The 26,857-nt window shown below is 32.2% G+C and overlaps 1 protein-coding gene across 1 annotated transcript in view; it reads left to right on the plus strand.

Moving 5' to 3' along the window:
• LOC106664121 overlaps positions 1–26,857 on the plus strand; it is a 70,320-nt gene that overhangs the window by 38,004 nt on the left and 5,459 nt on the right. The window contains exons 2-3 of the mRNA XM_014389559.2: positions 9,701–9,786; positions 21,937–22,128. Of these exons, the coding sequence (XP_014245045.1) occupies positions 9,753–9,786; positions 21,937–22,128 (226 nt within the window). The 5' untranslated portion in view covers positions 9,701–9,752. The remainder of the gene's footprint in view (positions 1–9,700; positions 9,787–21,936; positions 22,129–26,857) is intronic.

Here is a 26,857-nt window from a genome sequence, read left to right on the forward strand (position 1 = left end):
CTTATACAGAGTCCAACCCAGTCATTTACTACCTACCATTCATCAAGTAAATTTTTTGCAATTGATTTTGAAAGCCGACGAAATGCATAACGACCTACAAAAAAAATAAAAAATAAAAATAAACATGAAAATAATATACCAATTTATATTACTAATTTCATTTACAGGCTTTTCTCTTTCAACTTTATTCTTATTTTGTATATAAACAAATCGATGTCGTCGGGCAGTTACCCCCCTAAGCATCTTAAGGTAGTTATGAAAGAATTACTTTTTTAATTTAAAAAGTGAAGATATTTTTGTCATACCAACGTTTTGTATGCATAAAGATTAAAAATTCACCATTTTACAAATGAAATTCTCCCTTTTTCTAATTAAATTCACCCTTTTGCAATTCAAATTAGCTCTATTGTAAATATAATTTTTATTTTTTGGCGTCGGTATTTCTATCAGCCGTTTTCTCAGTACATTTAATTCACCATTTTGCAAATCAAATTTGCTCAATTAAATTTACCCGTTTTCAAATCTAGTTCACCCTTTTGAAAATTAAATTCACACTTATGATAATCAAATTTGCCCTTTTGCATATGAAATTCACCCTTTTTTTCAAATCGAGTATTTCTATTTTCTGAACCGATTTTCAAATGATTTTCGCTACATTTTATAAAATCGAACGTATTGGTGATTCCGCAATAAAACCCTTAAAAAACTATAATTATTATAACAATGTTTGAAAGTAGAATTACACTAATAAAAATGCTTTTTTTTTGCTCGGTTGAAGTATTTTTTGAGAAATTCAGGGGTGACAATAGTATTTGAAACCTTGTACATTTAATATACTTGGTTGAAAAAAATCAACCTCAAGTGAGTCACGATAGCTCAAGTGGTAGAGCAGCGGCGTATCAAGCCGAAGATCGTGGGTTCGAATCCCGCTCGTGCCATTGACTTTTTTATCTCGTCTGAAAACCTTAATTAATTGTAAGATATTAATCGGTCAAGCGGACCACGAAACTAGTGAATTCCTAATAAATAACAAATTACCTTCACTAAGGAAATAAAAGTATTTAATGTTTTAAAAAAATTAAATGGTGATTATAAACCAAAGGTGAATTTGATTAGCAAAAGAGTGGATTTGATTAGAAAAAGAGGGAGTTTGTTAAAAAAAGCGATTTTTTTGTGCAAAATATCAAGATTTCATTTGAAAAGAGTGAGCTTTATTATCAAAAGAGGGAATTTAAATTGCAAAGGAGAGAATTTGATTACCAAAAGAGTAAAATTCGTTTTCAAAATGAGAATTTTCATTCGCAATAAGGAATTTTGTAAACAAAATGGTGACTTTGATTTGCAAAAGAGTTTGATTACAAAAATGCGCATTTGATCTTTAAAAAATCAATATTTGATTTTGAAAGGGTAAAATTGATTAGAAAAACTGGATTTAATTTTAATTTAAAAAAATCAATATTTAATTTGGAAAGGGTAAAATTGATTAGAAAAGCTGTGAATTTGATTAGCAATATGGTAAATTTGATTCGCGAAAGAGTGAGTTTTATTATCAAAAGATTGAATTTAAAATGCAAAGGAGAGAATTTGAATACAAATAGATCGGGTTTAATTTTCCAAAGGGTGAAATTGATAAAGGGTAAATTTGATCTCCAAAATCGAACATTCGATTTAAAAAAAGTGAATTTAAATCGCAAAAAGAAATAATTTAATTTGCAAAAGGGTTAATTTGATTAGCAAATTGGTGACTTTTTAATCTTTACGCATATTAAACGTTGGTATGACAAAAATATTTTCATTTTTTAAATTAAAGAAGTAGTTCTTTCGTAACTACCTTAAGATGCTTGGGGGGTAACTGCCCGACGACATCTGTATAAAAATATGCTTTTTCCATGGCGCAAGTAGACATGGACTTGCTTTTGACATGTATTTCTTCACCTGGGGCCGATCTTAAGGTCTTCAGATTTGTCCTCCTCGGCTACAGTACTCTTACGTTTAGCATATTTTGATTTTCGAATAAATTTTGTTTTCAATCGAAATTCTCCATTGACTCTTTGGAAATGTTTGCCAGTAATTTGATTAGTCGTCCTGAGTCATAAATGCATTCGGATACTGGAATTAAATTTCCTGTAGTCTTCGCCGGTACGCGTTTGTAATTAATTACTAGTTTATTAAATTAGTATTAATAGAATCTGTCATATTACGTGTATGAATTACGATCGATTCGTCAGGTTTATTAAGGTTGAATACCTAGGAAACGGGAAGAGGAGGCAGCAGTGAAAGTAAAAGTAGACCTCGGTCCTCGTCTCAAAAATCCGGTGAAGTTCGCACGTTTCATGCCCCAGTTCACCAGATTCACGCCTTCCGACCCTTGTGTGTAGCAATATGACTGGATGTAATTAGATCGAAACAATAGGAACTTTACTGAAATACTAATTAGGATCGGGTAAGCTACCTATTACATACAGGTATAAGTAAATTTATTAGATTTATTCGTAGGACCACCCTTCAAGATAGGTAGATAAATTTCTAGGGTTTTTAAAAAAAAGCCTCATTGAATGGTTTTTAGACCAGTTAATAATTCGCAAAGGTTAACTCTTCATGGGAATAGATAGGTCTCCCTGCTAGACACTTCGAGCCAAGATTCTTCAATTCTTCAACCATCATAGACAGATCGTTGTCCATTACTATTAAATACATTTAATATTTAATTAAGATTTAGATAGTTATTGTTTCCAAAATTAGGGCATGATGGGACAGTCACGCTAATAAATATATTCACTGTAAATATACACACAAGGGAACACAAAACAGAGCTGATGGAACATTCAATATTCCTCCCATTACCGTTTATAAATTATACAACTAATCTAATTGAGAAACGATGGGCAACTCACACAAATAAATACATTTATAATTTAAATACGCTCTCAAGGGAACTCAAAATAAGATATCAATCAGTACTACTATACTCAAGTAGGGTGGTGTTTTACTCGATGTTCCTACATTAAAATGTTTCCGTACAATCTATTTCTAGTATAATTTATGAATGGAGGGACATTCACGGCACTAAATACATTCACTCTAAATACACACCCAAGGAAGCACAAAACACATCTGGTGGAATAGTCATTATTCCTCCATCACCTTTTATACATGCTATCCACTTAACGATCTAATAAAAACGTGGGACATTCACGCGAATAAATGCATTTACTCTAAATATACAACCCCCAGGGGAAACAAAAGAACATATCTATCAGTATTACTATACTCTAGTAGGGTAGAATTTTACTAGATATTCTTTCATTACAATTTACACATCGGCATCGAACTAATCTAATTCAGATGGGCATTCACTCTAATAAATGAATTAACTCAATATAATTAATTTCACGCTATTTCTTTCTCAAATTACGCATTAAAGCTATTGGAAAAGAACAAAATAAAAAATATCAAAAGATTTTCTCGCAGAAATTTCATTTATCTTCTTTATCACTATTGAAGCCATTTAGGTAGGTAGTTATTGTGTTCAAAATTCTTGTGTACTCAATTTGCTGAGAGAGATTTTATATTTCAAAAGGAGCTCGTTGACCAATGAGAAAAAGCGTCCATTTCTTCTCAAACTGTGCAACCTTTACAGAAATCGGAAAGTTTCGTTACAAAATCTGTGAAAATATAAACAGAGCCCACCCTGATAAAAACAGTGAACATTGAAAACCGAAACAGCATAGTTAACAGAAAAATAAATATGTAGTCTCTCCCCACTACTCTTGTATCTCTCCTTTTCACCTTTCTATCCGATTTTGACCAGTAGATTCAATAGATTTAATTATAATGGATATTTCCATGCACCCATGGTAAATATCCGTTTTTTCACGATTACGTCAAGCCCAGAAGTCTATACTGTGCAACCCTCGACTCATAATACGAGAATAATATTAATTTGTCGAAGAATAGACTGGGCCGATCGCGATTTCACACTGCCAACCAGTACTATTTACACAGGGGCTCGAAGCATGACAAAGGAGCCTTTTGCCTAAGGAACTTTCGATTAAATAAAGACCTGGAAAAAGTTTTCGTCTAGGTGGAAGAACGGTACGGAAAAGACAAATATGGAGGGGGCAGGGTATGTCGTAAGAGCGAACGCATGGCAAGTATGTGTCCGCTAGCGTGCCTTTAAGTGATTCGAACCTTGAGCGCCAGCCTACATCTGACCCGTTAGTACGTGCCTTTCTATTAAGGCATACCATTCCGCTAGAAACACTGTAAGCCCACTAATCTACTAGAAGGGACTGCTTGCTATAGATTTTGGATTTGTAGTGCATACAGGGACCAAATGATAATCGGTTCGTCATGAGTTTTTCACACTAAACACACTCACACCCTCAAATATATTCTTTCAATTACACTCAATTCAATTATGGTGTTGGACATTCCTTCATCACTCTTTACACATATTAAAAAGCTGACCTAATTATAGGACGATGGGGTACTCAATATTTCACCGTAGGCTTTCTCACACTGCACATTCATATTAATAAAGACATTCACTATCAATATACACACAAGGGAACACATAACGAGATATCTATAACCGCAATAATACTCAAGTACGACGGAGGAATACTCTATGTTCCTCCAATACCCTTTATACAGATAGTATAAAATTTAATTGAAGAATGGAAGAACTTTCCGCTAATAAATACATTCACTCTTAATATACACACAAAAGAACACACAACGAGTTATACTCAAGTAAGGCGGAGGAGTACTCTATGTTCCTCCAATACCCTTTATACAGATAGTATAAAATTTAATTGAAGAACGGAAGAACTTTCCGCTAATAAATACATTCACTATTAATATACACACAAGAGAACACACAACGAGATCAGTATAGTTATACTCAAGTAAGGCGGAGGAGTACTCCATGTTCCTCCAATACCCTTTATACAGATAGTATAAAATTTAATTGAAGAATGGAAGAACTTTCCGCTAATAAATACATTCACTATTAATATACACACAAGAGAACACACAACGAGATCAGTATAGTTATACTCAAGTAAGGCGGAGGAGTACTCCATGTTCCTACAATACCCTTTACACAGATTGTACAAATAATTTAATTGAAGAACGGTGGAACTTTCACGCTAATAAATAAATTCACGTTGAATATTCACACAAGGGAACACACAACGAGATATCTACCAGTACAGTTATTCTCAAGTAGGACGGAGGAGTAGTCTTTATTCCGCCAATACCCTTTACACAGATTGTACAAATAATTTAATTGAAGAACGGTGGAACTTTCACGCTAATAAATAAATTCACGTTGAATATATACACAAGGGAACACACAACGAGATATCTACCAGTACAGTTATACTCAAGTAGGACGGAGGAGTAGTCTTTATAAATAATTTAATTGAAGAACGGTGAAACTTTCACGCTAATAAATACATTCACTTTTTAATATAGAAACGGGGGGACAGAAAACACACTTGGTGGAATACTCAATATCCCTCCATTACCCTTTATACTTACTACCTATATCTAACTAATCTACTTGAGGAATGATGGGACAGTCACGCAACTAAATACATTCAATATACATTTAGAAAATTGGAACACAAATGAATATGTCTATTAGTATTATTATACTTAACTACGGTAGTGTTTTGCTCGATATTTTTTTACACACTCACGCTAATAAATACATTTGCCGTCAATATATTCAAAACGAGATATTTAATATATGTGCTATATGCAATAAAACTACCTTCAAAAAATCGGAAAAGCAGACCCAAATACTCCCACAATTCTCATATCCTCAGCAATCCCAACTTTCTACATATGGCGCCAAGCAATGGTTGGGTTCAAGCAACATATACGTATATCCAGAACATACACGGGCTTTTGCCCAAAATTAAGCGTTTGTACGTCAACCGCGCATGGACTGTCCTTAATCGGGTCAAATTAACGCATTTTTAACTTAAAATTAACTGTCAACGTTGTATTATTACCATTTCCCCCGTTTTTTCCAGTGAAAAAAACAACATTTGGATGTACTTAGTAATCCTTAGTTGATAGTAGTCCCTCGATACTTTCAAATTTAGCTTTGGCTCTTTTGTTTATAAACCTTGGTAACTCAGACGTTTACGTGTCCCAGAATTGCCGAGGCGTGTCGGAAATCACCGCCACTTGAAGAGTTTTAACGTCTTGTCAAAATTAACGTCAGAACCCAGAAGAGACCGGCTTTCACTTTATGAATTCCAGATGATAAACATAATAGCATCGAGCGCCGCCAGAGCAGAAACCTTCCGGAAAATTGATTTGTCACTAAGGCTCGACTGTAGTTGGATCGTCATGGTCGGACATCAAAGTTGTCACCCTAAGTGAATACAATTTATCCGCATAAACCTCTTGAGTGAAATAAAGTGAGACAGAGGAAAAAGAAATAAAACCTCTATGAACTCTAAGAAAAATCAGAAATCGAAATAAACAAAAAATTTGCATTTTCTAAAAATTTAATCCTCAGTAGTACAAATAAACATGTACCGTGAAGAAAGCATTGCGCTAAGTTCTATTACATTCGTTAAGTTCGAATAAACTACCCATTGATGTCCATGGCCATGAGAGGACCACAATAGACACCATCTGCATTGTTATCGAATCTCATTCCAAACGGACCTTTGTCTTAATTTACTAATAATTAGTTCGAGAATGCAGCCTTTCAGAGTTTTGACGATCATTTTCTGCCAGTAAAGACAAAAGGTGTATTTGAAGATGGATGAACCCACCCGACATGTACACCCAAGGGGGCCGTTTGGGTTACTGGCTGGACTTCGATTGAAAGTACAGCAAGCCGCAGAATCGTGCGGTTGAATGTTGAAACATTTTAATGAGCGCATTGCAATTTCCGAGTTCATTAAAAACAAAAAACAAAAAAAAACCTATAGCTCAATAATACAAGTTACCAACCAATTGCCAAAGCAGTGTAATCATTAAACCGAGCGAATTTTTGGACGGCTGTTTTATTGGGTACAATATTTAATAGATATTTCTTTTGTTTATTAAAAGTGAATGTATTTATTAGTATGAATTTATAGTGTGACAGGGCCGATGACGGAATACTGAGTATCGCATGAACCCTTTATTATATCTTTTTTCGTCAAATTAACCCTTTTTAATTTTAAATTAACCCTTTTCCTCCTCATATTCATCGTTTTTAATTTTAAATTAACCGTTTTTTTAAAGAATTACAAAACTTATGAGATGGAAGGAAAAATTAGCATGTTAATATAAAATGGGTTTATATCTAAAATACTAGAAAATTAATTACAATTAAAACTTATATAAAATTAAAATATAAACAAATTTCTATTAGTTCGAGATACTGAACAATTTATACATAAAGTAATTATTTAATATTTTATTAATCTCGAATTAATAGAAGAATCATTTGTTTTTTATTTAAATTATATAATTTTTAATTTTAATTGTAGCTAATTTTCATATGGTTTTTATGACACCAATTATTTTATATTTTAATCTGTAGGAATTTGCGATTTTTTCGTGCAAGCTTATTTACTTTTCGTGCCAAGTTTTTAAAAAATTAAATTAAAAAACGCGAATACTTTTCTTAATGGGCTATAAATGGGGATTTGCACTAATGATTATGATGGGGTTAGATTGAAATTAGGGTTGATTTTATAAGGAAAATGTTAATTTTTAATTAAACCTGGTTAATTTGCCGAGGAGAAGGGATTACATTGAAATCTAAAAGGGTAAATTTGAAAGGAGAAGATGTTAAATTGAAATTACAAAGAGTTAATTTGACCAGGGAAATAGTTAATTTGAAACTAAAAAAAAAGGATTATTTTGAAATTAAATAGCGTTCATTTCAAATGGGAAAAAGGTTAAATTGAAATAAAAAGGTTTAATTTGAAACTAAAAAGGGTTAATTTGCGTAGGAAAATGGATAATTTGGCGAGGGAAAACGTTAATTTGAAATTAAAAAAGGTTATTTTGAAATTAATAAGGGTCAATTAGACGAAGAAAAAGTTAAATTGAACTTAAAAATGATTAATTTGAAGAGGAAAAGGGTTAAGTTGAAATTGAAAAAGGCTAATTGGAAATTAAAAAGGGTTAATTTGACCCGATTACGATTAGACCATGCGAATGTGGCACACGCCCTTCTTTGGCTCCATATAGAGAGCGTGTAGGAATGCCAACCGATACGACAATTGTGCGAGTATTTGGATCCACTGTTTCAATTTCTGATGACTGTTTATTGTTAGGTATCTTAGTTATATCGTTTTGATTATATTAAGCGTGAATGTATTTATTGGCGCGAGTGGTTAGTGTGAGGTGCTGATGGTAAAATATACCCCGTAGACCCTTAATTAGATTAGTCAGAAGTAGATTGTATGTATTAAGAGTAACGGAGGAATAATCGACTTCTCAACTAGATGTGTATATTGAAAATGAATGTATTTATTAGCGTGCGTGTGTAGTGTGAGCGGGCTGGCGGTAGAATATTGAGTACCATATAGACCCTAAATTAGATTTATTAGACCTGCAAAATAGGTCTAAAAAGTCCGTATTGTACAAAGTCTGTTTCTAGTCAAAGTTCAATGTCTGGCTTATTTTACTTTTCCTGTTACTTCAACCTTTGACAACATTTCATATAGTCCTACCTATGTCATAAAATGTTAATCGTCGTAAACTTGATTAAATCAGTCGAAAAAGCTTATAGAAAAATTCTATAAGATTCATTAGGGTTTTTATTGTAACCTTAAGCAAAAAAAGTAGAAAACCGGGGGCTTGAATAGAATTGAGCTTAACATGTATAACTAAAACTAGAGACAGATGACAAGTGTAGAAGAAAACTGTTATCCAAAGGGAATTCGAGATGGTGCTTGTTTTCCTGTTTGCGCGCCATTACAACGTTCAGCTTAGCACCTAATCATTTAAAGCCGCAATATCGTGAAATCATCACTCGTAAGTTGGAACCCACGGGCAGGCGATTCTGATCCGATTTCACGCTATGTTAGGCCAGAGCATCGACACAATTACTCTACCATGTTTCATCCACTTCTTTCAATATTGATGCAGTTGTATCTTTATATACGCTTCATTTTTAAATTAAATGGTACATACATGTATGGACATATTACAATTGTTTTTCTTCGGTCTATGATCATCATCATTAGGACTTTTGAAAACCCTATGCGATTTATTTTTTTTATTGTAAACTTAAGCAAACCAATTATAAGTTCAGTCTCCAAAGTTCTTATGTAAAGTTTAAGTAAGATTTTCTTGGTTCTGTGAATACCTTGAAGAATGATGTTTACAGAAAAGTTTGCCCCTACTAACGACCTGTAGCGATGTACTTAATTTATCAAAAGTTCAGTTATCACTAAAAATTCGAGTTTTCTGTTACAAACTTTTTAACAAAGTTAATCATTAAGTCATCGTTAATTTGGAAACTTCTTATAAAATATACTGAAAGTAAATATAAAATGAACAAACCAAGACTCCATGATACAAAATTTAAAGAAGCTTCAGAAAAATTAAATGAAATTTACAAAATCAGTCAGGTATTCATTCTTCACGGTATTCTTCAAGAAGATGTAAATTTAATTTAATAATATAACTTAATATTATAAATTATTTTAATCAATGTTCGTCCCAGGTGATGTCACGACGTTGATAGTACTGGCGAATAATTTCAAGAAGAACCAATTATGAAACTCGTCAATCTAAGATATCTTCTAAAAGGTGAGTACTGAATTGTTTCATTTCGTTTTTTGTTAGGATCTAAGGATTAGCAGCCTCCCAACTAGCAAGTTATTCAACATATTTTATGTGAGTCAATCCTAAGTACTGTAAAGTCGACGACTTTCTTTTTTTCCATTGCGTCAAATATATTTTGACTTTTGACAAGACAAAAACACACCCAATCAATTTTTTTTAAGGTTTCGAGGTTTTGAGTACCCTTTTTTTTAGCATTTTCGTGTTTTCGATTACACTTTTCTTTGCACTTTCGAGGTTTTGATTACTCCTTTGCCATCGTTTCGAGGTTTTAGTTATGTTTTTTGTATTTACGATATTTTGATTATACCTTTGCCATGGTTTCGAGGTTTTAATTATACGTTTTTGCACTTTCGAGTTTTTAATTAAACTTTTTTTGTACTTTCGGCGTTTTGATTACACCTTTGTCAACGTTTCGAGGTTTTAATTATACTTTTTTGCACTTTCGAGTTTTTTTTGTTACACTTTTTTTGCACTTTCGAGTTTTTAATTACACTTTTTTTGTACTTTCGAGGTTTTGATTACTTCTTATCAACGTTTTGAGGTTTTAATTATACCTTTTAACACTTTCGAGTTTTTTGTTACTTTTTTTTGTACTTTCGAGGTTTTGATTACACCTTTGTCAACGTTTCGAGGTTTTAATTATAGTTTTTTGCACTTTCGAGTTTTTTATCAAACTTTTTTTAAACATTTGGTGGTTTTACCAAGTTGATTTGTGATTCCACTTTTTGAGGTGTGGATTGCACTGTTTTGAACTTTTTTGTGTGAAAATTTTGAAGATTTTACTACTATTTTATTTCAAGTTATGTATTAAAAACAAAAATACAAATAAAATTGTTTTAATTGTGAAAATCCACATCCCAGGAAGATTTATCTAGGATATTAATAATTAATATCAAATAACCACACAAGTACATTTTTAATTATATTAAATTTTAAAGTAAATTTAAAAGATTGCTCATGTAAAAACTAGTTATACAATTAAACCTTTTGCAAAATCTTTTCAATTAATTAAGGCTTCGGTTGAGATAAAAAAGTCAGTGTCACGAGTGGGATTCGAACCCACGACCTTCGGCTAAATACGCCGCTGCTCTACCACTTGAGCTATCGTGACTTCGATCCACTCGGACACCAACTCTCCATCTCAACCCCACCTTTTGAATTTTCCCTCCTTTCGTGTCCTTTTTCAAATTAATTGAAAATAATTTATTTGGTCAATCGGACCATGAAACTTAATAGATATAATAAGCAAAATGAAGTATACTTCACTAAAGCTCTCCGTGGCCATTTCATTTGTCGCCGAGAATCAAATAGATTACACGACATTTAAAAAATGGCATCGTGGGTTCAAATCCCACTCGTGACACTGACTTTTTTATCTCAACCAAAGTTGGTCAATCGGACGACGAAACCTAATAGATCTTTTTCAAAATCTTCAAACTAATTTGCAAAAAAAAAAAGATTTTTTCAAACATTATTATCATTTCAACCCTACTACATGACAAAATATAATAAAAACTAATACTTATAACTGATAGTTTGAAAAAATAATTTTAACTGACAGCCATATTTTTTATGAAAATTTCATTCCTACTATGAAATTTTCAATTAAACAAATTAAAAATTTCAAGTCTATCTGTCTTTTATTTGTAAGCATAACAGGTTAAATTTTTATTAGATTCTATTTTTTCTAACTATATTTTCATCGGATTAGAGATTGATCAATTCAATTGCACGGCTGATGAAATAATTTCGATGAAAATTCGAAAATGTTCGTTTTTAATTGTAATATAATGCCTTAACGGATCTACAATAATTGACCATATTCGACTTTTTTATGTAAATAAAAACTGTGGTGAATGATGGTCATTCTACTTTTATTTCAACCTGTAATTACCTTATTCACCCTTTTTTTTTGAAGACCACCTGCCGACTACCCAAGAGATCGAAGGCAAGGAACGAAAGCCAGTCGCCATTCATACAAAGACAAGAAACCACAACATGAAACCTAGATTGATCGGAGAGATTGGATAAAATCCACTGACAATTAACCATTTAACATCTGGCTAAATGTACTTCAAATTATTATGAATCAAATCCAAAAGATAATAGCACTAAATCGTCAAATTTTTTGACGTCTTAGTTCTATGCGACTGCAATTTTTTTTGTTCTGTAAGCGAATTTATTATCCGTAATATTATATTATTGAATTCAACAAATTGGTTTATGAAACAAGCCAAATGGTTAATTGCTTGACTATGCTGAAAATGAAAAGCAAAGGGTAAAGAAAATCGGCCATATCGGACGTTTGAATTGATAGATGACGCTCGAATCTTCCAAAGGCCAAATGTTAACTTCTGTTCATTCGACTAAGGTATTATTTCAGTATCAAAGGATTGAACTAATGCCTGAGAGCTGGCGGTCCCAAAAGTCTCACCGCTATCAATTTTATCTGCCCAATCTACGGGTCAAGGGAAAAATTCACGCAATTAGCTTCGACTCTGAAAGTAAAAATGTGCACATTGAAAACAATCCATTGTAATACGACAATATCAAGATTCGTTGTAATTTCTGTAGTGATTAAGCAACACGAAATGTTTTGAAGCTTGGGGATTGTTTTGTTTTCCCAGTAAACAAAACAGATTCTTTCCCAAACCTCGCGTACTGTGTTATTCCGTAGCCTAAAGTATGAGAGCAAAAGATCTCTGGACTGGTCCAACGTCCAATTGGGATAAATAATTTTTGTAACACTAAACATAAAGAGAGGAACCGGCCGTTGCTGGAACTCTAAGCATTTAGAAGGATTGGTTTAGGGTTACGTCAGGAGGTCACGAGGACATTGTCTTCTTAGGCGGCGTGGAAGATTGTTAGGGTGGGACGTTGAAGAGTGGGTTGGTGTAGAACTTGTGGAATCGTGTTCGAATCGGGTCCGACACGAATGGGATGTCTTTGTGGATTGTTTGGTTGGTGACGTTAAGGAATGGATTCTTTGGAGGGTGGAATGTTATCGAATCGTCCAACTTGAAATTAAAAAGGGCTAATTTCAAATTAAAAAAGTAAAAAGTGTTAATTTGAAATTAAAAAGGGTTGATTTCAAATTAAAAACGTGAATATGAAATTTAAAAGGCTTAACTTGAAATTAAAAAGGGTTAATTTCAAATTTAAAACGGTGTTAATTTGAAATTAAAAAAAGGTTAATTTGAAATTAAAAATGGTTCATTTCAAATTTAGAAAAGTTATTTTGTGTGTTATTTGAAATTAAACAGAGTTAACTTGAAATTAAAAAGGGTTTATTTCAAATTAAAAACGATGTTAATTTGATATTAAAAAAAGGTTAATTTGAAATTAAAAAGGGTTTATTTCAAATTTAAAAGGCTTAACTTGAAATTAAAAAGGGTTTATTTCAAATTAAAAACGGTGTTAATTTGATATTAAAAAAAGGTTAATTTGAAATTAAAAAGGGTTTATTTCAAATTAAAAACGGTGTTAATTTGATATTAAAAAAAGGTTAATTTGAAATTAAGAAGGGTTTATTTCAAATTTAAAGAAGTTATTTTGTGTGTTAATTTGAAATTAGAAAGAGTTAACGAAATTAAAAAGGGTTCATTTCAAATTGAAAATATAAAAAGTGTTAATTTGAAATTAAAAAAGGTTAAATTGAAATTAGAATGAGTTAATTTCAAATTAAAAAGGTTTAATTTCAAATTAAATACGTAGTGTTTAATTTGAAATTGAAAAAGTCAATTTGAAATTTAAAAAAGGTTAATTTGAAATTAAAAAGGGTTCATTTCAAATTTAAAAATTTTATTTTGTGTTAATTTGAAATTAAAAAGAGAACTTGAAATTAAAAAGGGTTCATTTCAAATTAAAAACGGTGTTAATTTGATATTAAAAAAAGTAAATTTGAAATTAAAAAGGGTTTATTTCAAATTTAAAAAAGTTATTTTGTGTGTTAATTTGAAATTAGAAAGAGTTAACTTGAAATTAAAAAGGGTTCATTTCAAATTAAAAAAATAAAAAGTGTTAATTTGAAATTAAAAAAGGTTAACTTGAAATTAGAGTGGGTTAATTTCAAATTAAAAAGGTTTAATTTCAAATTAAAAACGTAGTGTTAATTTGAAATTGAAAAAGTCAATTTGAAATTAACAAAGGTTAATTAAAAAGGGTTAATTGGACCCGATTAAGATTAGTCCTTGTGAGCTTGAGACACGGGCACATACTTTTGGGACAAAGCCCGCGTATGACAACAGCATGTGCATAAAATTTGCTTGATGTGTCCTACTTAGTAAACGGCTGCCATATCTCGGGTACAGTTTCCGATGTTTGGAGGGATACTTATTGGATCTAGGTAGTGCATGTAGGTGTTGAGTATAGTGAGAATAAAAGTATTTATTAACGTGTAGTGTGACCGGGCTGTGATGGTGGAATTTGAGTACCCCACAGTTCATCAATTAAATTACGATAATTTTATATAAAAAAATCTCCAATTAACAAATATTATTTTTTAAATTTAATTTTATATAATTTTTAATTTTAATTGTAAATAATTTTGATTTGGTGAGAGAGCTTAATTATTTTATGTCAAAAAACGTCATATATACACTTTTTTAATGCGATAAAGAAAGAATAGATTTGAAGTTAAAAATGGTTAATTTGACGGTAAACAGCTATATTTAACTTTATATCATGTTTAATTTTTTAATTTTCATATGGTCTTTTAAGAGCCCAATAATTTATAATAAAAAATTTATCATATATACAGTTTTTCAATGTTTTAAAGAAAGAGTAAATTTTGAATTAAAAAAATTTAACTTGAAGTTTAAAAGGGTTAATTTGTAGCTGAAATACAAAGGATCAGTGGACAAACCTATAATCTAATAACTGGATTTTATATACAAACATCGAAACGTTGGACAAAGTGTAATTAAAAGTTTGAAACGTGCAATAAAACCCTCGAAAGCGCAGTAAAAATCTCCAAACCGTGCAATATACCAGTTCGGCAGTGCAATACATTAGGACTCTTTTAGGTTTACATTAATCCTAAAACGACATTTAAATTACGCTTGTGTGGTTATTTGATATTGCATTAGGATGTGGATTTTCACAATTTAAACAATTTTATTTCAGAAAATGTTTTTCAACAATTAGCTAATGCTAAGAGATTTAGTGCAAGTGTGGGTGCCTTCCAGACTCTCCCTCCTTATCAAGTAAATTAAGTAGCTTATCAAACCCTCGGATGTCAAAACAAGAAATAAAAATCTCAAAACATAAAAAACCTCTAAAGGTGCACACACACAAAAAAATAAGATAAATAAAAGATAAAATAAAAAAGTAACGTACAAACCTAGAAAAAAAAGTGTTGTAAAAACCTAGAAACGTGCAATAAAAAACTTAAAACATGCAATAAAAACTTTGAAACGTGTAAATATAAAAAAAAAATCAAAAGGTGCGCGCGCGCGCGCACACACACACACACACACAAAATCAAAACGAAAAAGTATAGCAAACACCTAGAACGTGCAATAAATAACTTAAAACATGCAATAAAAACTTTGAAACGTGTAAATATAAAAAAAAAATCAAAAGGTGCGCGCGCGCGCGCACACACACACACACACACAAAATCAAAACGAAAAAGTATAGCAAACACCTAGAACGTGCAATAAATAACTTAAAACATGCAATAAAAACGCGGAAACGTGTAATTAAACAAAATATCAAAAGGTGCAGACAAAAATACTTTGAAGGGTTATTGCACCTCAAAACCTGCAGTACAATCCCTCGAAGCATGTAATAAAAAAGACAAAACGAAAAAAGCACAATGAAATCCTAGAAACGTGAATTTAAAATCTTTAAAACGTGTAACAAACAGGTCAAAAGAAAGTAAACGTGCAATAAAAACCTCAAAACATGCAATGAAAACCTTGAAACGTGTAATTAAAAAACCTCAAAAGGTACACACCACACACACACACACAAAATCAAAACGAAAAAGTATAGTAAAAACCTATAAACGTGCAAAATATAACTTAAAACATGCAATAAAAAAAGGTGGAAACGTGTAATTAAACAAAACATCAAAAGGTGCTGAAAAAAAACACTTTGAAGGGTTATTGCACCTCAAAACCTGAAGTAAAAACTTCAAAACGTGCAATACAACCCCCGAAACATGTAATAAAAAAGGCAAAGCGAAAAAAGCGTAGTGAAAATTTAAGATCTGTCAAACGTGTAACAAGCACGTCAAAAGAAAGTAAACGTGAAATAAAAATCTTAAAACATGCAATAAAAACCTTGAAACGTGTAATTAAAAAACCTCAAAAGGTACACACCACACACACACAAAATCAAAACGCAAAAGTATAGTGTGTAACGTGTAACAAACACGTCGAAAGAAAGTAAACGTGAAATAAAAACCTTAAAACATGCAATAAAAACCTTGAAACGTGTAATTAAAAAACCTCAAAAGGTACACACACCACACACACACACACACACACACACAAAATCAAAACGCAAAAGTATAGTGTGTAACGTGTAACAAACACGTCAAAAGAAAGTAAACGTGAAATAAAAACCTTAAAACATGCAATACAAACCCTCGAAACGTGTAATGAAAACTTATTTTGATTTACCTATTAGTAGCTCATCAAAAGACTTTGTAATAAACTAGGCACAAATTTCTGGAATTTTGTGACGAGAACGATCTAATAATGTTAAACGCACCTTTCTATGGAGAATTTGAAGGGAATTTGACATTTATTAACCTCAATAATTGGTATTTTATTTCGTTATAGTCGAAGTATATTTACTTTTCTCAATGTTTGCTCTTCTTTTCCAACGACTTCCGGCAGGCAGATTTGTTTACTTTGTTTATTTTTATGTAATTGTACAATAATGTAAATAAAAGTTTCTATCTATAAACTATACGTTTTGTACATGGCAATCAGTAAATGTATACAGCTAAATTTAACGGGCCGAGTTTTAGCGGTTTAAGTTTTGCTCGGAAAATTTGATTTATGTGGAGAATATGGAGGCACTAAACACTCGGGAAATTTGCAATTTTACCACGCTGAAAGGATCGAATCCGTATTATTCTTTGGCAATTGAGGACGATCGTATCAAGTTGAACGGGTCTTCACTCCCTTCGCGCTCAGTGGAAGAAGAGAGATGGCTTTCATATTTTCTCTTCTAGATCGCCGCTTTCGATTATCCGACCCGGGAGACGGTCCAGTTTTTCCGAAAAGGCCAAAATGGATTGGGCCCAAAATTACCAGAACGGGCACCGATTGAAAATCAAGCACTGTTAGCCGTGCCGAGGGGGAAAGGTCAATCCGCTCCCATTGTCAGCCCTCTGTGTATAGTTAACTTTCTATTTCGACCAAGGACGTCTTATGTTTACGGAATACTTACATCAGATTCAATGCTATATGTCTGGTTCAACGGTCAAGGAAACTATTTTTTAGTGGGGGAATTTTTTTTTACTTCTCCTACATTACTTAAATATTACTTCCTACATCTGTGTATGCCCCCTCCTCTACCGTTGCATTGAATGAGAGGGGGGATTTTGAAAATCCAAAGATTAATTGGTGGTTGTTTCAACGTACAATTATGGAGTGGGCACTTTCCTTGAAATAACCACGCGAGGCCGAACTAGTGAAATTAGGGCAATAAAAGTTGAATCGCATGCTGTAAAAAATCCCCTATTTTGAAAATAGTTCAAAAGTGAGTAAAATCCGATTTTGACATACAAAACAAATCCTGAAGATTTTTTTACCTAGACTGTTGTACGTAGATTAGGATTAGGATTACCTATGGAGTACTTCATTATTTAGTTTGAGAAAAGACCAAAAAAAATGAATAAATAATAAATATCCCAAAACGTGCAATAAAATCGTTAAATCGTAACAAAACTAAAGTGTAATAAAAAATCTCAAAACATCCAATAAAAATCCCCCACGCGTGTAGTAAAAACCTCAAAATGTGTATAAAAAAACTCACGAAACTAGTTTCGCCCAAATTTTGGTGGCTGGATAAAAAAGTATAACAAAAAGCTCAAAACGTGTTAAAAACACTCTCAAAACATGTAATAAAAACCTCGAATCATACAGCAAAAATCTTAAAACATGTAATAAAAATGTCAAAATGGAAAAAATCCTCGACACGTGCAATACAAACCTCAAAACGGAAAAAAATTTGAAACTTGTATTAAAAATCTCAAACGTATAAAGAAACACTTTGAAAACATGCAATAAAACCCTTTAAATGTATAGTTGAAAAACCTCTTGAAGCGACGAAAAATATTGAAATGTATAGATAATATATAAAAACTTGCAAACTTGTAAAAACCTCAAAACCTGCAGTATATCCTCAAACGTGCAAAATCCTTCAGACATCCAGTACAAAACGTCTAAACGTTAAAAATCCTCAAAATCTATAAGGAGGGGGCCTCGAAACGTGTTTTTTTTTAAACGTCAAAACGTACAGTAAACAATAAATAAATAAACGTGTGTTTAAAAACCCTCAAAACATGCTGTAAAAAAACCTCAAACGTATAGTGTAAAAAAACCTCAAAACTTGTAATAAAAAGCTTGAAATGTTCAATGTTGATAACTTCAAAAGCGCTAAAAATGTCGAAACGCGAGGAAAAAAATAAACACCTCAAAACCTGTAATAAAGTTCGACACATTCAATAAAAACCTCACAACGTGCTGTAAGAACGTCTAAACTTTAAAAAGCCCTACCCTCGAAACGTGGAAAAATCTGAGAAACATTCAATAAAAACCTCGAACCTTTTTAACAAACTTTGAAACTGTAATAACAACATCGACACATGCAACAAAACCTCAAAACGTGCAGTCAAAGCTTTTAAAACTTCGACAAATGTGATTATTTGATATTAAATTATTTATACGCTAAAAAAATATTCCTTGGATGTGGATTTTCACATTTTTTTCTATTTTTATTTACAAACATGCAATAAAAAGCTTGAAATGTGCAATAATAACTCAAAAGAACAGTACAAAACTTCAAAACGTGTAATAAAAACCTTAAAACGGATTTAAAAACCTCGAAACATGCAGTACGTTGTAATGTATGTAGGTAAAAATGTGTATTTAACATTTATATAACTAAATCAAGTATTGTCTTAAGCATTGTATATGAGGTAAATATTTCATAATCAATCGATTTTACTCACATTTAAAATAAAAGGTTTTACGTATCAGCGGCGTAATGTTGGTTGTAATTGGTTAAAAGTTTAATCACGTCGTTCCAACGCAAGGACGGTAAAAAGGTCAAAGTATGTGTTTGTACAAGTTAAGTCCAAATTTAATATATTAGTATTTAATTGAAAAAATTATTATCCTTAAAGTAGTAAGGAAAGTACATAAGGAATAATTCAGAGATGAAAAGGAGGGTAGGAAAGCCCTCGAGAAATATCAGGGACGACTTAAGAACATCACACTGCATTATGTGTCTACGTTGTGTCATGGCGTAACACGATTCCGTCTCCTTACATAAGTTTAGAAAACAAAGAAAAAAGTAGAAAAAAGGAGATGCTTAAAGTGAACATAGAATTAAATGCGTGTTCTTGAGGACAACACACGCACAAAAAAACCAAAGTCAAAAATCAAGCCTCAGAATGAAGTCTAATTCACAAATCTATGTAGTAATCATGGAGCCGCCGGCTCCTCACATTTTGTCTATCTTGCATTTTCTATTACATTTATCTTTGACGTTTAACCATTCCACACGTGACTGAAATGACCTAAGTCAATTAATACGGTTGGGAGGCCGGCCAGGTGCTTTTCACCTTCATGCCCTCGTTTTATTCACGCAAATAAATACATTAACACAGAATTAAAATCATGCATTCACTATACTATTTAGTGAACCTAATTGGTTGGAAAGGTCTGTGTGGTACCCGATATTCCACATAGACCATACGCACATAACCGCACTTAACCACTCAAGCAAATAACTATATTAAAACAATCGGGTTTAGTAGTAATATAGTAAGCGGGTTGACTCATTTTACTTTTTTATATAGCTTTTTTCCAACAATATTTACCCTTTTTACACACCAAATTAACATTTTTCAATTTCAAATGACCTCTTTCTTTTTAAATTTCTATCTTTCTACCTTCAAATTAACTATTTTTAACTTTAAATTATTTTTTCAAAACTAACCATTTGCAACTTCAAATTAATGCTTTTTAACTTTAAATTAGCACTTTTAACTTCAAATAACTATTTTTAATATTTTTAACTGAAAACTATTTGTAACTTTAAATAAATCCTTTGTACCTTTAAATTAAACCGTTTTTAACTTCAAATTACGCCTTTTAACCTCAAATTGATCCATCTTACTTTCAAATTAGCGCTTTAAATATTTGAGAATTTTTTTGACAAAATCAAAATTTTATAAAATAAAATATTAAAATAAAGGCTTCTTCTTTTAATTTGAGAAATGTGTGAAATTGCGGTTTTTAAGAGCCTAAATATTTTGTAAAAAAAAATATCTCAAATTTCTACTGGAGTAACACCAAGAACAATAATTGGTTTTTATATTGAATACTATATAATTTTTTTATTTTAATTATAATTAATTTTCATATAGTGTTTTAAGAGCATTTTTTTTTTCAAAAGGAATAATTTCACTTTTCGTGCTTTCATTTTAAACCATCTTCTATGTTTTTATATAAAAAAAAGGGTTTATTTGAAAGTAAAAAGGCCATATAAAATTAAAACTAATTAATTTGAAATTAAAAAGCCTAACAGTAAATTAAAACGAATTAATTTGAAGTTAAAAACGGTTGATTTGTAATTAAAAAGGTTTAGTTCGAAGTGGAAAAAAGGTTAATTTGAAATTCAAAAGGGTTAATTTAAAATCAAATGTTAAATGGAAATAAAAAAGGTTAATTAAAAGTTAAAAACGCCTAATTTTAAATTTAATAAACTTAAATTGACGGAAAAAAGCTATATTACGCCTGACATAACCCCCTCTAGTACATTATATATGTAAAACTAAATAACCTAGATTATTTTGGTGTGTTTGAGCACTCGATATTCCAATAGTGACCATGTTCGTACACACTTAACCTCTCACGCGAATAAATACATTCACACTATTGGGCTTTGGTATTAAGCCAGTTCCTCCCCCCTCTAATTACACTGCTAAATGTATTACACAAAACTAAATAACCAGATTACTTTGATGTGTCTGTGAGTACTCGATATCCTATCGCAAACGCACCTAAATATAACTTTCACGCTACTAAATAGATTCGCTCAAAGTAAGAATATCAATTCAACCGACATATGAACGGGCTCCCTATATGTGACCATAAACCTTTCTCTGCTTGAGGTATCGGGTCAATTTATAATCACTACTACGCTTTAAAAGTTTTTTAAAGTATGCGGGTAGGCCACACGTAAAGGGCATCTCTGTGGTCTTTCCTTGTTGAGGAGATGGTCATGTGTCAGCCTGGTGTGACCTATCCGCTGATAGACAATGTTATCCTTTCTATTTTACTATTTATTCTTATCAATATTATTGAATCCGTCCGATGGGATTTGAGAGAATAGCACATTTTTAAATTTAACTATTCTATTGGCAGACTTTGTTTGGTGTCGGTTTGAGCAAATGGGACCTCTGAAAGGAGGAACAATTTTCGACAAATGAACTTGGTACGAGGCCTTAAATTACTTGCTAACGGCCATCAATTGCCCACTAGTCCTGTCACGTCCCGTTTTTCAACTGTTACCGAACGTTTGGATTGCGCAAATATTTCCTTCAAATTTCTTTATTCCTATTTGGTGGTAAAATCTAGGACGTCTATTCCACAACATTTTTGTATACCAGTGGGCTTTCTTTTTTCTTGACTCCCTTTTTTGAAAACTTCTTCAACTTTTTTTTCACTCGGTGATTAAATTTGGATAATAAATTTCTTCTGCTTACAAGCTTCTCGAACTTTAACCCGTTTCGAATGAAATGGCCCTAAGCAATGCTGGTTTGTAATTGGCGAAGGTTTGTCGGATTGAATATTGTATGCCTTGGAGGGTTGTCCTCCATCCTTCTCATAAAAATGATTAAAATGATCTGATAACTGTTTTCAGCCGTTTTGCTGTTGGCAATGGCGAGCAGCGGAACGTGTTCAGGCCCCGTTTACAAGACGAACGCGGAAATCGCTGCCAGCACCGGCGAGACGGCGGTGGACGGGCTCACGACGCAGACGGTCTACGGCTTCCTGGATTTCACGACGACCATCGCCAACACCGTCATGGTCTTTTCACCCCAGAGCCAGAAAGGTAAACTATTTTAACGCGACATTTGGACACTGATGGGTTACTAAGCAAAGGAAACCGGAAAAACTGCATTTGTAGTTTGTAGTTTAGTGAAAAAGAAAAAACCAGTTGCACAGTTTAAGAAAACCGTATAAAGATGATATATTTTAAATAAAAATGAAAGCCAACATCACGATGTCTCAAACGGATTGATGGTGAAATTATGCATACCGAAAAGACTCGGCGATTTCTTTATCACGATTTCTTACATGAACGTCAAATGATTACGAAAGACATCGGTGCTTAAAAAAAAGACCGTTGGCGGTACATGCGTTGTTATCAGTTTATTTAGCTTAAGCGACGAGATTCAGAAATGACATGCTGTCCCCTCTTTAGATGGTTTATACGCCACCATGTGCAAAAAAACATATAATAATCCTTGAAACGTGAAAAAAAAACGACAAGACATAAAAAAAACCAACCCCGAAACAAGCAATAAATTGAAACGCGAAAAAACGTGCAGTAAAACGTGGACACGTGCAATAAAAACAATAAAATGCATTGTAAAAACCTCGAAATGTGCAGTCAAAACCTTGAAACGTGCAACTAAAACCGGAACCTTAAAGAAAAACATCAAAATCTGCAGTAAAAATCTTTCAAAACGTGAAAAAAACCAATCTTGAAATATTCAAGGAAAACAACAAAATTTGCAATTAACCCCCTCCCCCCGAAACATGGAATAAAGATCTCGAAAAAGTACAGGACACGTGCAATAAAAACTTCAAAACGTCAGAAAATCGGATAATAAAAACCTCAAAATGTACAGCAACAATTTCTCAAAACGTGAAAAAAGTCAAGATGTAAAAAACCAACTCCGAAACGAGCAATAAAAAACTTGAAACGCGGAAAAAAACGTGGAGTAAAAACATGGACACGTGCAATAAAAACTTGAAAACGTATAGTAAAAACCTCAAAATGCGCAGTCAAAACCTCGAAACGAGCAACTGATACCGGAACATTAAAGAAAAACATCAAAATCTGCAGTAAAAATCTTTCAAAACGTGAAGAAAAAATCTTGAAATATCCAAGGAAAACAACAAAATTTGTAATCAACCCCCTCCCCCCCGAAACATACAATAAAGATCTCGATAAAGTGCAATAAAAACCGCAAAACGTTCAAAAACTTGACACATGTAACAAATAAAAACCTTGAAACATGCAGTAAAAATATCGAAACGTGCAATAAAAATTGTAAGGGAAGAAAAAACCAAAACGTGCAGCAAAAATCTTAAAGCGTGGAAAAAGAACCCTTGCAAGGAGCAAAAACCTTCAATACATACAAAAATCCTCGAAAATTGCAATAAAACCCCCGAAACATGTAATAAAAACTTCAAAACGTGCAGAAATACTTCGAAACGTAAAAAACAACCACAAAACGTGCAATCAAAAATTCAAAATGTTCAGTTCACCCACAAAACATGCAAGAAAACCATCTAAACGCGTACTAAAAACATCAAAACCTACACAAAAACAGACATCTAAACGCGTAGTAAAAACCTCAAAAGGTGCAGTAAATACATTAAAACGTACAGCAAAACCTCAAAACGTGCAACAATACCGGGATATTAAAGAAAAACCTGAAAATGTGCAATAAAATCTCTCAAAACTAAAAAAAAAACCTTGAAATATCCAAGGAAAACCTCAAAATTTGCAATCCCCCCCCAAACAATCAATGAAGATATCGAAAAAGTGCAGTAAAAACATCAAAACCTTATAAAAAAAAAACCCTGCTTGCAATAAAAAACAAAATGTGTAGTAAAATCTGCTAAACGTGTTACCCTGTTTAGATGGTTCATCAGCCACCAGGTAGCATGCCAAAACGGTCCAAATTTATTTCCCATTTTAATAGCATTCTGAATTTTTAGGTTCTATAAACGGATTTATTACCCCTAGCATCATAGATTTCAAGCCAATTGATTTACAAAACAGTTGAAAAAAAAACTTATAATTTTGAACTAAAAAATGTGTTTTTAGAATTCCATTTATAACGCAAAAGGTTTGCGTAATCAAAATTTTTACCCCATAAAAAATACCTTTCTAACGAGAAATTTACGGTAAATTCCAAAACCGACTGCTTTATTTTGGAGCAGAGAGAAAGGTCGCAATCCCGCACTACTGCTCTAAACTACAATGGGACGCACGAAAAGTGGCCTCCATTAATATTTTATTTAAATTATCTCATAGACAATCCTCCATTGATTATCTTACAACAATATCTGTTCCTTTTTAAAAGATTAGAGGCAAATAAAACCCAGATAAAATCTCCCACTTGTGTTTATAATTGGATTTCGTAAATAAAACTTTGAATGGTCGATCTCTTCTTGGTGTGTTATGTTTTGGACAAGCCTATGGAAGGTCGTACAAATTTGATCTTCATCGAGGGTTCCCCTACAGTTGCGCAATACATTGAAGTTGCGCAATCAGAAAAAGTTGTTCCTTATATGCCACTAATTGGCGACAGTTTTATTTTTATGCATGACAATGCAAGGCACAGCTAGAATTGTTGGTGACTACTTGGAACGGGCTTCAATTCAATATTTGGAGTGGCCAGCATGTAGTCCCGATTTAAACCCTAGCGAACACCTTTGGGACCTGTAAAAAGTTGCCCAGTGATGCCAGAGAACTTGCAGAAATTAAGGATGGCGCTGTTGTAAAATTTTCTACAGCACTACATTCAAAACCTCATAAATTCGATGCCACCCGAATGCAAGCGGTGATCAACGCAAGAGGAGGAAATATTCCATACTGATTAATTAAGGTTTTTAGTTGAGATAAAAAAGTCAGTGGCACGAGCGGGATTCGAACCCACGATCTTCGGCTTGATACGCCGCTGCTCTACCACTTGAGCTATCGTGACCTCGATCTACTCGGACATCAACTTCCTATCTCAACCCCACCTTATGAGTTTTCCCTCCTTTTTGCCATTTTTCTAAAAACCTTAATTAATTGTAATGATTTAATTGGTCAAGCGGACCACGAAATTAGTGAATTTAAAAAATTCCATACTGATTTGAATATTTTCTTCATTTCAATTAATTATACTTTTATCTAAAGTACTGGTTGAGATGAAAAGTTAAGTAAGTCTCACGAGCGGGATCCTAACCCACTAACCCACGACCTTCGGCTAGTCTAGGCTAGGTTTAGATGAAAATTTAATTTAATTATTTGAAATAATTCAACAGGTCGATTATGACAGCTAAACACATAAGGATTTTCTTCATTGTTTCCATATCAACATTTTTGGCAAAATTGTTCAATTTTTAGCTGTATCTTATATTTGTCTTAAAAAATATCCAGTAATCAAAAAAATAAACAAATAAATAAAATGTATAACAATTGTAAGTATTTGTTTAAAAAAACGAGGGTGCCACTTTTTTGCCTTTCAGCGTATTTACTCCATCAAACTCACTTATATAAGGGGAAGACTTTTTTTAAATGAGCCAGAATTTGATTCTACGACTTTTCCTTACAACAACAATATTAATTTACTATATTTTATGCTTTTTCCAAAATAAACGATAATTTTTGTGACACAATGTAATAACCATAAAATAACATAAGAACTAATGAAACACAAAATAACAAAAACATTCATAGGAACATTGATTAATTAACTTGATTTTAATTATTCATTATATTTTCATGGTTTTATATTTAAGCTAACGGCTAGGTATAGAATAGAATCATTAATTTGACATGGTTATGTTTTTGGGCTGGATACACAAATTTGTGATTGACCATTTTCGCGTTACCTGGGAGTCCGCATGGGCTGGTTAGGTAACGTTAAGAATGGTTAGGCTTGTCTGAATTAGGATTAGGTAGGGTTAGGGAGGGATTAGGTTAAGTTTGTTAGAGATAAGGTTTGGGTAGGCAAGTGGTTAGGGAAATACTCCATACTGAATTGAATATTTTCTTTATTTTAATTAATTATACTTTTATCTAAAATCTTGCTTGAGATGAAAAAGTTAGCGTCACGAGCGGGATTCGAACCCACGACCATTGGAAAGCTTAAAGTACACTTTAAATAAAATTATAATTAATTGAAATAATTAAATAGATCTATTATGACAGCTAAACTTACAATAATGTTTCCTTAGCAACATTTTTGGTAAAATTGTGTAATTTTTTAATTTAGCTGTATCTTATATTTGTGTTTAAAAAAATCTAGTAATTATCAAAAAATAAAATAAAAATAAAAATTATACCAATTGCAAGTATTTGCTATAAAAAAACGAGGGTGCCACCCTTTTTGCCTCTCAGTGTATTTACTCCATCAAACTCACTTATGTAAGGGGAAGACTTTCAAAATGAGCCAGAATTTGGTACTACGTCTTTTCCTTACAATAACAATATCTATTTAATCAATTTTACGCCTTTTCCAGAATAAATGATAATTTTTGTTACACAATGTAATATGAATAAAATAACATAAGAGCTAGCACTAATGAGACAAAAAATAACAAAAAACATACATAGGAAATAAATAACAATATATACTTGTATAATAAAATTATTTGTAAATTATCGATAGATTGTTTGATTTATATAGGCTCAATTCTGCACATGTATAAACATGTACACACATAAGTGCAGAATCGAACCTATGATTTTGAAACTTTGAAAGGTTTAAAGTTTTCCAAATTTAAAACAAATAATAGGGGTCCATTTAGCTTTAAAAACAATCAAAAATGAG

This window comes from Cimex lectularius, unplaced genomic scaffold, assembly GCF_000648675.2.
Source record: "Cimex lectularius strain Harlan isolate CLEC.00 unplaced genomic scaffold, Clec_2.1 scaffold82, whole genome shotgun sequence".
In the NCBI taxonomy this organism is placed as follows: Eukaryota; Metazoa; Arthropoda; class Insecta; order Hemiptera; family Cimicidae; genus Cimex; species Cimex lectularius.